The sequence below is a fragment of the Myotis davidii genome, unplaced genomic scaffold, assembly GCF_000327345.1.
Source record: "Myotis davidii unplaced genomic scaffold, ASM32734v1 scaffold187, whole genome shotgun sequence".
Classification (NCBI taxonomy): Eukaryota; Metazoa; Chordata; class Mammalia; order Chiroptera; family Vespertilionidae; genus Myotis; species Myotis davidii.
Window position 1 is genome coordinate 5,686,639 of NW_006383018.1, and position 15,416 is coordinate 5,702,054.

A 15,416-nucleotide genomic window follows, 5' to 3' on the forward strand; every position below is an offset into this window, starting at 1 on the left:
GGACACAGGAGTTTTAATCCTGTAAAGTTATTTCTAAGGGTAGAAACCCAGTTGACCCTTATCAGTAGGGAAGGACCTTAGCCCTACACACCAGCTCTTACATCTGGGAGATAGAGCATTGCAGTGCTTCTCTTAGTTTGTCAACATAGGGGCAAACCCCAGCTTCTGCATGTCAGAGGATAGTGGGTTCTCCCCAACAGACTGCAGGAAGACCCTTTGACAATCAGCTCCTGGTTTTAAGCCAGAGAAAGAAAGTATGAGAGAAGACAAGCTGCTGGTCCTGGATATGAGAGAAGTCTTCCTCCCCTCCTACCCTGAGACTGGTTGGACCCCGTGGCTTTAGTATTTTGCACACAGTGCAACGCCACACTCATCATATAGACCTGTGGTCAGTCTAAGCACAGTGATCTCGGGACAAAATAAGAGACGACTGCTTGATTATCTGCTGGTTTTGGAGACCAGGAGACAATATGAATTATTGCAAAGCTGTTCATGTTGCTTTCTCTAAATATGTCACTGGCCTGGCCAATGTGGCTCGGTGGGTTAGAGCATCATCCCATACACTGAAAGGTTGAGGGTTCAATTCCCAGCCTGGGCACATACCTAGGTTGTGGGTTCAATTCCCAGCCCAGTAAAGGTGCATACAGGAGGCAACCAATTGATGTTTCTCTCACACATCTGTTTATCTCTCTTATGATCCCTCTGAAATTTGTAATGATACAAGATGAGGAAGGGAATAGATGGATAGAGACATCAAATATATGAGGGCTGATCGAGGCCTTCCGGCTGTCGGCCAGGGCCTCCCTTCCCTGGCCCCTGGCTGCCAGCCAGGGCCTCAGCCTTCTGGCTGCCAGCCAGGGCCTTCCTTCATTCCGTGTCTCCCCCTGATCGTCAGCCACATCATAGCAAGTGGTCGAACTCCTGGTTGGTTGAACTCCTGAGGGGGCAATTTGCATATTAGGCTTTTATTATATATATATATAATCAGTGATACCCAAAGTGTGGTCACCAGATTAATGCTGGTCTGTGCATTGTTTCAGGGCCACCACCAGCTAATAATGTAAATCAGCTACATCACTAAGCCCACTGCTGAGTTGGCTTTTTCTTCCCATCATAACACTTTTTTGATGAAGGAAGCAGTACCTTGATTTACATTTTGGTGCAAGCTCTTTAACTTGTCAGAAACCAGCACTACTGGTATATATATATACACACATATACCTATGTACTGTTAATCTCATTATACACTAAAAAATCTTCCCTCACAGCAAAGCTATTCAGTCATACTAAGTGATTATCACAGTATTATTTTAGTTCTAAATATTGCAATATTTTTTAGCAATACTAAACAATAATAACAGTAATATTTACTAATACTAAATGCTTACTCACCCTTTTGAAATGTACTTCCCCTACAAAAAGATTTTTTTTAAGTATGTCTTCACAAAATAGGAAATTTTGATTTGATAACTTTTACCTTCTGAAAATTTGCTATTTTACATTTTTTTTAATTTCCTCTTACTAAGATAACATGTTAAAATGTATCACATAATTTAGAAAAAGAATATCTTCAAAAGGTATCTAATGAGAATATGGAGAAATGCATGACATTTTTAAAAGATTCCGTACTTGCCATCAGGTGAAATGTTGATTCCATTCGCAAAATCAAATCCGTCCGCCACCACTTTAACTTCATTTGGACTATAGTAAACCACATATGACCATGATAAACCCAAGTAGAGCTCCCAGTAGCTCAAGTAGGGGTCAACAAAATAGTGATCATTTGTGGCATAAAAGTGCTCAGGTCCCACCGCAACAATATCATTCAAACTGCAATTCAAACACACACATAGGACATACACAGATGAAGGGACTGTACATTACAGGGTTATGCACAGGCATTCGTTAATGTCTATTCCTAAGTCAAGATGTGGGATGGAGCCTTCACACGACCTGTTATGGAAGAGAATTAATATGAAATCAGCCCCACCTATACAATCCTCAAAGGCAACAATTACTCTAAGAAACCCTAAGAGGGCCCACGGTTTTTCTCAGTGGTTAGAGCGTCAACCTGCGTACTGATGGGTCTCTGGTTCCATTCCGGTCAAGGGCACATACCTTGGTTGCAGGCTTGATCCAGACCTTGATTGGGGTATGTGTGGGAGGCAACCAATGGATGTGCCTCTCTCACATCCATGTTTCTCTCTGTCTCTACCCCACCCTTTTGCTCTCTCTAAAAAATGTCCTCAGGTGAACAAAAAGAAAGAAAGAAAGAAAAGAAATGCTAAGAGGTGATTACAATGCAATATAAAAGTCCTATTTACTGTATCTTAATAGTGCTATGGTGTGTGTGTGTGTGTGTGTGTGTGTGTGTGTGTGTGTGTGTGTGTTTAGATACTAAAATCAGCAGATATTAAATTAGGCCAGGAATCATTATCAGGGCAAAACTTATTTATGCTCATATAGCACTTATTCTCAGAGAGAACATCCAAGGCATCCTCAAACAAGAGAAAAAACAGTGGCAACACTGTGATTTACATTTTAGTTAAAGCTCTGCTACTCTTGCTGTGTGACTTCAGGAAAATTAATCATCTCACAAGTCAGGGCCTCAGTTTCCTTATCTGTAAAAGGAGGAAGAAATGGACTGACCTCTTTCCGCTTTACAGAGTCACTTCCAGCTCCAAGGTCTCATGATTCTAAACTGAGTAAAATGTCCGTGAACAAGGCTACTCAGAAATAGGATGCTATGGTGTGTTTCTTTGCCTTTCGGATTTTGATTCTCTCTATGTTACTGAAAATCTAAGATATATGAGTCTATTTCTCTGCTTTAATAGGTACAACAGCAAACACATAAGTGAGTCATTCTTTGCTGATTGAGGTGACAGAAGTTTCCTGGAGCTATTATCTGGGAGAGAGTTATCTCTCCTCTATTGCGGAGGCCCTAATGGCCAGCACATCAGCGCTGACGTTGCTCTGGGCTCCTGGGCGAGTTAGATAAGTGCACAAAGCCTCAGTTTTCTCATCTGTAAAGAGAGGTTAAACGATTTTCCCAAAGTCATACAGCTCATTAGTATAAGACTAAGGGTCAGAATCTTAATTTGTGGAGTTGCCGTGGGAATTACAATGAACAATGCCTAGCGTGTGCTTTGCAAGGAGCCTGCCACTCACTAAACCCTCAATCAATGGCAGCCACTATCACTAAATGAGAAAAAAAAAGAAAGGTCTAGGAATTTAAGATTAGTCTGTCCAGGCTTCAGGCATAAAACTGCAAGTTAGAGGCTTTCTCTCTCTCTCTTTTTTAAAAGGACATTTCCAAAATTAGTATGCTTTACAATCACTTGCTGATTTTCATACAAAGGAGCAGAGGAGAATGGTTTCCAGCAATAGTTTTAACATTGGATGGCGTCCATTTGAATCCTGACTTGCTTGCTATCATCTGTGGGGTCACAGCATGTCACTGAACTCTGAGCCTCAGTTTCCACTCTATACCTTCAAAAGCTGCAGTAAGAATAAATTGCAACAGTGAATGCAAAGCCCTTGGCACCATGCCTAGTATATAATTAAATGACCAATAATGACCATTGTGTTCTTATTAATAATAACATGCTTAAGTCAAAAATTAATGCTATAAACAACGACTAAATACAATGCGGAAAACATACAAGGGTAGTCCTTGGATGGAGAGAGCAATGAATTGGGGCACTGGAGTTATTTTCAGTTTGGTTCTACATTGCCAAAGACCGATATTTTTGCAATTGGCCCAGAAAAAAAATCCTGGGAAATTAGACACATCTGAATTTCCAAGATGAGATGGTGAAACAAATAAGTTTTCACTATTTCATAGTGGCCCAGATCACCAGCTCCAGAGTCAAGCTACCAGGATTAAAATCTCAGCTGTACCATTTACTGATGGCGGCATCTGGGGCAAGTTAAATACTCCAGGCTGCAAATATTTAAAATCCAAACCGGTAAAAGAATGAAACCTAAACAAGAAGGCATTTGTAAAAAGTTAATAAAAATAACCTGTTTAAATTGGTTTATTGCAGCACCTAACATAGTTAAAGCTCATTATGGTACTCCTACTATATATATTTTTCCCTAATTTAGATGTTGGCATTTGGCACATACTCAGTGTCCTCATTCTCTTTCTAAAACATATTTATGGAATGATTGTATGAATAAACTCTCCCATAAAAGCTCTTCTCTGAATTTCCACTCATCCCTGGGATGCAGAAGAAGACCTGGGCCATAGTTCCTCATCAGCCACTATGTGATTGATTGACCTTCATCCAGTGACTCAATTTCTCTCCAATCTGTTTCTTCATCTTCAACACCACCAGGTAAGAAAGGAGAGGAAAGGGCACTAGTAACACGGAGTGCAAATTATTTGCCAGGTGCTTGGCTAGGTACCTGCATGTAAGTAACACGCGGTTTAAAAGAAATCTAGATTTACAAATACTGAGGTGGTTGAATACTGCATGTAAGTCATTCAAATAGAGTTTGGGCTTCTAGAAAACCATAATGATTAGAGGATAAAAATTGTTTGGGAAGCTAGTGTAAGATTATTATCCCAAATCCATCACTTGCCTCATGAATCAAATCCTAAGGTAAGCAAAGAAGTAGGGTTGATGGGGGTCCTTGCCTGTGTCCTTTTTCCATATGCTATGTGGTCCGGGAGCCCAGGATGGAGCTGTGTTACCACAGACCTGCAATTTCATCAATCGTGTGCAACCTCACTGAAGTAGAGGCAGTGCAGGAAGGTCTTGGAGGCCTCTGCTTTCGGATCTGCTCTTAGGCATGTGTTTCTAACTCATATAAACATCTAAGATTCCATTTTTAAAAAAACATAAAAATAAATAACAAAAATAAATACATTCAAGATGCAAAATTCATCTACAAAACTGGTTTGGGTTTGAAATACTAAGTCTGTTTTTGGCAAAGAGCAGAGGCCAGGAGTCATAAGCCAGTATCCAGCCTGCCTGGGAAAGGGGCCACAGGGAATGGATCATCTCTGAGGGGCTTGAAGCCTCAAAAGTTTCTGCAGAACTGAACATTTGGAGGATTGTGTGATAATTAGAAGGGAGGGGTGAAGAGCCATTATCCTCCTTACCCCCCAACCAAAAGGAAAAACTAAAAATGAATGGAAGGGAAATAGAAATAGATAGATTTCAGTACCTAGCTAGAAGTTTGTGTCTAATAGTTTTCAGATGTAAAAGTGATTTTTCTTCTTTTTGAAATTTAAACAACTCAACGGTGGACTTAGCATCTGGATGGTTCACCACGAGCAGGTAGACGGTATTATCTGAGAAGAGATTAAAAACAAAAATCGAAACATTAACTGAGCTCTCAGCTGTCAGAACTATCTCCAAAAAGCAATTTCAACCCACCTCCAACTGGTACTTAGGGTGTCAGGCAGATGGACTATTTTCATCTCTTTGTAGAGAGAAGCATTTGCGATTGTTCCAAAGAGAAATGACTAAAGGAGGAACCAGTGGCAGTCTCTGAAAACTCCAAACTCCACCAGGGGAAAAATAACCTTAAATTAAGAATGAGCGGTGCTTGATACTAAAACTCCAAAGAGCTTGTTAAACTTTCTCTTGCAGATGGTCTCAGTGAGATGCAGAGTTGAGATAAAAAGAGGTGGGGAATACTAATACAGAAGGTGTGTTCAGGTATAATTTACACAGTGAAAGATGATAAATTCCATAAAGGAACACCTGCAAGATAGTGTCAAAGGGAAGCCACACTGTGAGTCCATGTGACTTTGGGACATGAAGGACACCGGTTTAAGTGGCCAAGAACGTGGCAAGTGAAGTTAGATTATAGTCTTTGCCTTAAGAACCAGTAAATCTATGGAAACCTTTGACATGACCAAGTAGGTTTTTAAAGGAAAACAATGGAAAGTTTAGTAGGTTGAACTGAACAGACTGGAGCAGAGAGGCCAGCTAGGGGGTTCTTCATTCCACAAACAAGTGCTTATTTTAGTTGGTGTTAAGTGATACAAAGAAAATAAAATGGAATAAAGGGATGGAGTGTAATGAAGTTTTCTTCATGGGAGTGAAGGAAGTTCTCTCTGATGAGTAATATTAAAGCAGAGACCTAACTGAAATACAAGATGAAACCATGTGACTATCTGGTGAAAGAGTATTCCAGGCTGAGGGAAGAGAGTGTGCAAAGGGCCTGAGGCAGGAGCTTCCTTGGCACATTCGCTTAATGGTGAGGTTGTGCTTGCAGTACACTGACTGACAGAGAGAGTGGGAGGGCTGAAGCCATAGTGGTAGGGAGCCAAGGTTAGTCTGGCTAGATCTCAGGGTAAGGATCCAGGTTTTACTCATGGGGGATTTGAACCAAAGAGTAACATGACCTGAGGCTGCAGCAGCAATCCAGGCACGTGGAGAAAAAGGGTTGGGCCAGGAGGAAAGGTAGGAAAGGATATGAGAGGCATCTGACTGGAAATATCAGAAGTCCTAGGAATGGGGAAGTCAGAAAGCAAACATAAGTAAGGATTAAAACCCAGATTAATATTTTGCATAGCAAACTCTGCCTTTAGAAATTTGTCCTAAGGGAATGTTCACAGAAGATAAATGCACAAGAATATTTATTTTAGCATTGTTTGCAATGAGCATAGAGTTAGATACAGACCAAATAGCCACAGCTATTGCAAAGTAGCTCTAAATCAGTGGTTCTCAACCTTGGCTGCACATTAGAATCACCAGGGAATCTTTTTAAAATCCTGATTTCTGGGCCTCATCCTCTGGAAATTCTGTTTCTTTGCTATGGGGTGGGACCACAACATTAGTAACAAAGAAACAGAATTTCCGGAGGATGAGGCCCAGAAATCAGGATTTTAAAAAGATTCCCAGGTGATTCTAATGTGCAGCCAAGGTTGAGAACCACTGCTCTAAATGCACTGTCATCGAAAGGAGCACAGTGTTTAATGCAAAAGTAACTTATAGAAGGGTTTGTGTAGTATTTCCCCATCCTATATAATAAAAGGCTAATATGCAAATTAACCGAACCATGGAACGACCAGTCGCTATGATGCGCACTGACCACCAGGGGGCAGATGCTGCCCCCCTGATGGTCAGTGCCAGGGGTGGGCAAACTTTTTGATTCGAGGGCCACAATGGGTTCTTAAACTGGACCAGAGGGCCGGAACAAAAGCATGGATGGAGCGTTTGTGTGAACTAATATAAATTCAAAGTAAACATCATTACATAAAAGGGTACGGTCTTTTTTTTTTTTAGTTTTATTCATTTCAAACGGGCCGGATCCAGCCCGCGCGCCGTAGTTTGCCCACGGCTGAGCTAGTCCCACCCACCCAGCTCAATGCAGGAGCTGTCCTCTGGTGTTCAGTGTACTCCCACAGGGGGAGCGCTGCTCAGCCAGAAGCCAGGCTCAGGGCTGGTGAGTGCAGTGTTGGTGGCCTCTTCCACCTCTGCGGAAGTGCTAAGGATGTCCAGGTGGATGTCCCCTGAGGGCTCCATGAAAACAAGAGGGTGCAGGCCAGGCTGAGAGAGCCCCCCTCCCCTGAGTGTATGATTTTTGTACACCGGACCTCTAGTTTTTATTTAAAAGGATGAACACACAACCCTAGCTGGTTTGGCTCAATGGATAGTGTGTCATGCTGGGGACTGAAGGGTCCCAGGTTCAATTCTGGTCAAGTGCACATGCCTGGGTTGCAAGCTCAATCCTCAGTAAGGGGCATGCAGGAAGCAGCCGATCAATAATTCTCTCTCATCAGTGATGTTTCTATCGCTCTGTCCCTCTCCCTTCCTCTATGAAATCAATAAAAATATATTTAAAAAATAAAAATAAACAAGAATGCACACACCAAATACTATATTTCTTTGCGCTTAAAGTATTTTTTTTAAAAATATACTGTTGATAAATACATAGAGAGATCATTGAAAGGGAAAATATATGAAGGGAAGTCATATGGGATAGAAGTGAAGAAGGGAAGATCAGAAGATAGAAAATCATTTTGCAACATTTGAGTTTAAAGTGGCTACAGCAAAGTGATTATACCAAATAGAAGTATCTAGTAAGCTGAAGGAAGGGAACTGAAGAGCTGATTTTAAAAAAAAGAAAAAAAAGAATAGCCATTGGGGTGTTCTCCTAGAGAGAAGGCACAGTTTAGTTGTGACGTGGTTGAACTTTCTGACATGGAGAAAATAAAGAAGAGGCAAAAGAGCAGTCTTTTGGAAAATGCTCAGAGATTTCTAAAACAATGAGCAGGAGAGAAAACCTGCAGAGAGAAGCAAGTTACTTGAAGAAGCAAGTGGTAAACAGCATAAAATAAGGTGGAGGGAGGGAGGGAGGGGGAAGGAAGGGAGGAGATAGGAGAGGAGTGGAAGGAAAGGAAGGGAAGGGGAGGACATGAAGGAAGAAAGAGGGGAAGAGGTGAAAGGGAGAGAGGTTTGTTAATGAGGACTGAAGACTTTCAAAGCAGTGATTGTAGCCACCCCCAATGGGTAAAGTCTGGAATAAGGACTAAAGAAGGGATTGTGTGATGAGGAGGTGGAGGCTGTGGGTGTAGACATGGCCCTCAGACCTAGCCTTACATTTTTATTACCAGGAGAACTTTTCAAAAGTACTGCCTCCCAGTCTCCTCTCAGACGGACTGAGTCAGAATATTAGGGGCTGGGGCCTGGGCATCAGGCTGTTTAAAACTTCACAGGTGCTTCCGTGTGCAATTTGGGGTTAAGAATTAATGTAGAGACCAAGGCAATGGCCACACACACACACACACACACACACACACACACGCACACACACACAAAGGAAGAAATTGAATTATCAACATAAGGGATGGTGAGAGGGTGGCAACATATTAAAATGTGGAGACACAGTCTGAAGACAAAACAGTAACCAGTGGACAGGGAGCCAAAGCTGACCACAGTGAGTTTCTGTCAGTGGATCTACAGGCTGCAGGTGCCTTATGTTAGACAATCTATTCCTGTACATGCCTGTAAAATGGTTTAAAATGGAAAACCCATCCTATTCGGGCTGACTACAGTAATTTTAGAGATGTGAATGTTGGTAGTAGTTTTAAAAATTAGGTGCTTTAGGAAACTTAAATATTTTAACATTCTCAGGTATTGAAGTAGTTACCATACATTTATTTAACGTAGGGGGTAAGTTTAAAATGCATAATGAAAACATTACCCATGATTATACTTTAGTTGGCTGAAAAAAACACTCATGGGTTAACTTTTTAAAATCTGGTTTTATTTCTAAGAAACATTACATATTGTTACCTTCATCTGTGAATGTGCTGATCCCATGCGGGTTAAATGAAGACATATTGAATTTACTTCCAGAGATCCTCAATTCTAACACTTCTGGATCTTCCTCATTCAGGTCCATCAGAAGTATTTTTCCAGGCTTATCAGGGTCAAAGCTCTTCATTCCAGGGTATTTTAATCCCTTATAAATAATGAAGGAGAAAAACCAGGCCCATTACAAATGGTGATGGAGGTGGTAGATGGCCCGTAAATTCACTCTGTCTGCTTCATGCAACAAGATCACATGGGGAGCCCCTTGGGTGGTTTGTGCAGTGAGCCCACGAGAGCTCTGCAGACCACATGCTCCATCAGGGGACCCTTCACCCACAGGCACAGACCCATGATGAGCAGCGAAGTCATGTGTCTCATATCACAGCTACCAACCTCTGAGAAAGATAAAAGATGGAAGAGTAGGCCACAGAAGCATTTACTAAAGGCGTTTAACAATATCAACAAGGACTATGGAGAGAACATTGTTTATGGTTTTCAGACCATCCCCTGCAGGTTCTTGAAAGCATCTAGGCACAGAGGTGTAGGGGACGTCTAGTGAGCCTTCCCTTCAGTGAGGACAATGCAGCTCTTGCTTGTTTAGACATTGGGGCCCTATATGAAATTTTGCTTAAAATCTGTATTCTGGTGCTTTGAAAAAGGTTTGCCGGAGACTGTTGTAGAGGCTGACAAGTCCTCCATCTTCTTAAGAGAAAACTAGACTAAACAAATTACAACCGGCAGCAAAGGGTCTTTAGCAGCTGGATGACTTGTATACCGTATCCTCTGAACTCCCTCATCCAAGCCTCTATGGCCAACCCCTTTTGTTTGAGCTGTATGACGACCACAGTGATCTGTACGCACGTTTCCACAAACATGGTGGACTGTCTCTTCAAAGTCGGGAAATGATGGAATAACCTATCAGTAATTTTAAATTAAAGAACTTACTCTGAAAAGTATAAAAAGCTAAAAGTCTAATTGACATGTGAAGAGGTATAAAAGTACTCTAACTTAGCCAATATTTGAGGACACCATTTAAGTGCTTAGAGGGATAGACAGTTGAATGGGGAGCCACTGTTACTCGTTGGGATAACAGAATGTTACAATGGAAGATAAGATAAAAGAAGAGTTCAGTGTGCACACCAGGATACAAATGTCCATGGAACACATGTGGTCATAATTATAACACCAGTGTGAATGCATATACAGTTTGCTTTGGGAGCCATAGGGCTGTTCATTTTATTTGAAGTTAAGCATCGGTATAGAGAAGGCTTAAATGAAAGACTTAAGCTACTGGTTCTAGAAAGGGTCTATTGAAACACTTACAGAGCTAATCAAAGCCAGTCCATTAGGAAGTATCTCCAAGTCTTCAGAGCCCGTTTCTGCCAGGAAAGGGAATAGATAACATATTGTTTCACACTCTTGCAGGAAGCTCGTGGTCTTTTTTTTTTTTTTTTATCACTCCTAACTTAAAAGGGGGCAACATATTTAGCTCTCTTTCAGAGGGTCAAAATAATTAATACTTTCCTTTATTTGTCTAATTGACCAATGTGATTATATAAAAATTAAAAGACATTAATATAATTAAGTGTAATTAAAATTTACACTTAATATATTTGTTTTAAATTGATAGACTAGAAGTTTTTCCTCAGAGTCTGAAATCTCATATAAAGTTCATGGAAATTCACAAAATGTGCAAAAGGTGCAATAATTTGAAAAATGCTTGCTGTTTATTTTAAAGACACAGAGTAAACTACCAATATATATTGATTCTTAAGAATTCCAAATCAAATAGACCCTTTGAAAAACACATTGGAAACATAAGCAAAATCTATTTGTGTCAGTTAAAATGGGAATATATTTTGTATGCAGAGTATACATTTACTATTGATTATAAATATCGGTAAAATATCACTAAGTCATACTTTAAATACGTGTACATTTTAAACATTTCAACCAGTCTAGAAACAAATGAGATCTTTTAGTTTTGTATTGATACTCTCAGTGGAGAGTTTGTTTTTCAAATTTCTAGTAACATTTACTATCAATATTGTATTTGTTTCTAGAAAAAATTGCACTATGAGATATCTGACCAAGCTTTACATGCTAACTGAATAAGTCATCTGGTCTAGCCTTTCTAACCTTAGGCAACTAACGTAAATAATTCTAAAAGGAAAAAGAGAACAAACAAACAAAACAGAAAACAACCTAAGTATGGATCTCAAACAAGCCGTCCATGAATAACAAAGCTGGTTGGTTGAAACCAGATGGGAACTCAAGTCTTGTGACACTCCCTGTTGGTTACCTACCAGCTGCCCTTCCCCTACCCTTTCATGTTTGCTGACTGAGCCTGCCTCCTACAAAGGAGGCCTGATAATTACTTTTCCAGCTTCCTTTGCAGCTAGGGCACCAGTCAGGTCGTTTAGCTCTGACTAATGAGATCCAAGGGGAAATCTGCTGAGAGCTTCTGGGGAAAATTTTCCTCCCTGATATTAAAGGAGAGGAGCAGGAGGAGAAGCCTTGAGGTAATTGCAAAGGTGTGGGAGGGCTTTCTAAAAATCGACCCTTTCCTCACTGCTTTTTCTCCCTCTTCTATCTCTCCTCTGCCACTTCCTCAGGTTATATCATCATATAATCAAACATTCCATTGTTTTTGCTAAATGGACCAAACAAAAACAAATGATCAAAACACCACAGTCCACACCTTGGCAATGTGTTAGTGAAGGCCAAAGTAATTTATTTTAAATTACCTGATTTAATAGTACTCTTCTGGTTCACAGTTTAATTTTTGAACAAACTTTAACAGGTGTCCTAATTACATAAATTGCAAGATCAAATAAGATACTTCCTTCTCTCACATACTTACCTATTCCTTTCACTAAATTACAGTTAGGAAGGTCTACTGGTTCTACTTCTCGAAAAGCTGTAAGTCGTTTTCTGGGGGGGAGAAAAAAGGGAATAAAATATACATAAAACTATTCAGAAATTACAACTAAGAGCAAAGGTAAGTAGCCAATAAATTTTTCCTTAACTGTACTTTGCCTTGGTTTCAACACCAGGGTTTTTGGTCCTCGGAACTTGAGCAATTCTATGAGGCAGGGCCAGAGCCAGACACGTGGGGTTTCTCAGCACAATATGTAGTATTTATTAGGCTGAGGTTAATAGATACACAAAGAAGATACACAATGAGTATCCTCCCCGGGGCTCTGTGCACTCTGGCGGGAACAGGGACTATTTCATCAGCCCTGTAAGGAGGCCTATGTGGAAATTTGAATTAAATAAGCAACATGGTTCCAATTTATTTCATTGATGTTTTAGAGCTGCTGACAGATGGGCCTTCAGCCCGTCTGCCCAGTCTGACTCCAAAGTCGGGACTGGGCATCTGCTTTCAGGTGTGTGACTTGAAAAATGCAGGGGTGCTTAAAAGGATTTATAACTTCAGAAAATCATACCCCAGGCCAGCATATAAAGAGGCATATCACACAAACATACCCAACGGCACTGTATTAAATCTGAGTTCACAAGCATCAAGGGGGACATTGGAGTGAAGGACAAAGGGAAAAAGAACAGATGTGAGAAGGAAGTACCAGCAGGCTGCCTGAGTAGAGCAAAGCTATTGATGAGGCATTTGAAAGAAATGGACTAGAACATTAGCATCGCCAGGATTTAAACAATAAACATTCTTTATAACTAATGATACAATATATTATCATAGCCATAGTGAGCAGCAACAATTATCTAAGAATCCTGGACATCTTATTTGGCTAAAGAAATTATCAGTAATTACCTTACTGATAATGTAGTCTCACAGAAGGAGGAGGATGGGCTAGAGGGCAATGAGCAATTTGGGTAAAATACCTACCAACCTGGTGCACAGTGATAGGGATTTGGGGGCAATTGATCTTTCATTATTCATTCAGAAAAAAAATGTAGCGTGGCCCTACTACAATACCATTGGCTATCAATTTCACCTTCTAAGAGGGTCTGACCTAAAAGGCTAGGAGTGAGGTCCAGTAACTGGCTTTGTTAAAGCACCAAGTTCGTCCTGATGTACAACCAAGGTAGAGAACCACCAGCCTGGCTGCCAGAGATCCAGAGAAGAGGAAGGCCTAGCCTGCAAGGAGCTGGTGGTTCCCTAAATGATGAACATGAACTTAGAAAACAGACTTTAGCCTCGGCCAGTGTGGCTCAGTTGGTTGGGCATTGTCTCCATGCACCAAAAGGTTGCTGGTTCCATCCCTATCGGAACACATGCCTGGGTGGCAGGCTTGATCCCCAGTGTGGGGAGTACAGGAGGCAGCCATGATGTTTCTGCTGTTTCTCTCTTCTCCCTTCCCATCTCTCTAAAAATCAATAAACTATTCAAGAAAAGAAAGAAAGAGAGGATGAGAGGAAGAAAGATGAAAAGAAAAAAAGAAAGGAAGGAAGAAAGAAAGAAAGAAAGAAAGAAAGAACTTTAAAGGAAGGTAGGCATCTGCCCCGATCATGAGAAACTAAAAGGCATTTCACAAATGGGAATCTGACATACAATCACAAAAATTCACAATAGAGAAATAAAAAGGGGAAATGAGGGAACAGTGGCTTGAAAATTTTTAGACTGAAATCCACATTAGGAAAAGCATTTTGCATAGTAGAAACACACATCACCCACACACCACACCCATCTGAAATAGGTTCACAAACAAATTCTTACCCTAATACATGTGCTAGGTACATCCTTAACTTTTCTATTTAATTCTATTTCATTTATTTGAAAATACTGGTCATAATCTGCTGCATGGATTTTGTGATCCACCATTTTTAAAAACACTGGACTAGAGAAAGTTCAGTGAATATTTATACAATGCCCCAAGGAACTCAGAGGACTGGTACAAGATGTTAAAGGAGAAGATATAACCAAGGGCAGTACAAAGAGTGGCATGGAAGAAGAGAGCCAAGGATGTGAAATTGCTGAGTGGGCCAAGTCTTGTGAAAAATGTCCAGGAGAGCCAAATTAGTTCTTCTTAGAGTCAAAACCATACCAGAAGAGTGGGCATGCTGCCTGGCTCTCAAAGTTCATTAACTGTAATAGGTTCATGGAGGGCAGAGAAAAGCTAAACTACCCAGCCCCTATTCTAATTCTAGCTTCTCTTTCATGGAAAATCATCTCAAACCTGGAAAACAGAATGATCACAGTCAAAACAAGTCCAGGGTAGGTAAGGAGGCATTAACTCAGCACTAAGTGGTTTTGAGTTCAAATCTGTGGCCAAAACAAATCATATCTCAACAGAAAAATCATTACTACTAGACTTCAAGTATGTATATTCCCTCATTTAATCCACAAACAACTTGCCAAGGTATTACTTTCCCTATTTTACAGGTGACTACGATTAAATGGCTTTCCAAAGCCGCAAAGTTATGAAGTGGCTGAGCTGGGATTGGAGCTCAAGTATGAATGCAAAGCTCACATTCAGCCCTCTACCCAAGCAAATTTTACAGAGAACAGTGCTTAAAAGCTGTAGGAAACACCGGAGGACAGCTCTGCCTTGTGTTGCTATAATCCTCCTCCTATTTTTCTCTTCCTCAATGATTAGAAAATATCTTGTCAAGAGCTTGATTAAGTCCAAATGTTCCAGGTCTAAGGGGTAAAGTGCAATGGCTGAGATGTGTCCCTGATTCATACCCCTCTGAATTCTGGCTGGAAATCACATATCCCCTGCTGTGAATTATTCTTTGCAACGTGCTTGCTCTTACAAGAGAAAGTGAGGATCTTTAACTATGGATTAAGAAATTCAATCTGGAACTTTCCTTGGGGCCAGACTCACCCTGATCAGTCTATTTTCTGCATACTCCTCATTCATTCATTCAATGATTCCCTATTGGGGCCTACTATGGACCCACCGGCTATGCTTCATCCCAAGGGCTCGCTAGGCTCACCGGGCTGGGCGTGGTTAAGTACTGGGGGGTGATTGAGTACTCGTGGTGTGTGATTAAGTAATTACGCTGAGGAGGCTCTGGGAGCCGCCAGGTGCCTGCCCTCTGGGTGTTCACAGAACCAGCTGGGCCAGCACCTCTGCTCCTGCCCAGGGATGAAGCTGGCAGCCTGGGCTCCTCGCAGGCCCCCCCATGGCAGGCTGTCCCGTCCCCCGCCCCCGCCACTGC

At 41.1% G+C, this 15,416-nt stretch overlaps 1 protein-coding gene across 1 annotated transcript in view; it reads right to left on the reverse strand.

Moving 5' to 3' along the window:
• Positions 1-15,416, reverse strand: part of PON1 (paraoxonase 1) — a 44,231-nt gene that overhangs the window by 18,099 nt on the left and 10,716 nt on the right. Inside the window, exons 2-6 of the mRNA XM_006779229.1 lie at positions 12,142-12,212; positions 10,602-10,657; positions 9,261-9,429; positions 5,176-5,302; positions 1,630-1,830 (exon numbers count right to left, since the gene is read on the reverse strand). Coding sequence (XP_006779292.1) covers positions 1,630-1,830; positions 5,176-5,302; positions 9,261-9,429; positions 10,602-10,657; positions 12,142-12,212 — 624 coding nt within the window. The remainder of the gene's footprint in view (positions 1-1,629; positions 1,831-5,175; positions 5,303-9,260; positions 9,430-10,601; positions 10,658-12,141; positions 12,213-15,416) is intronic.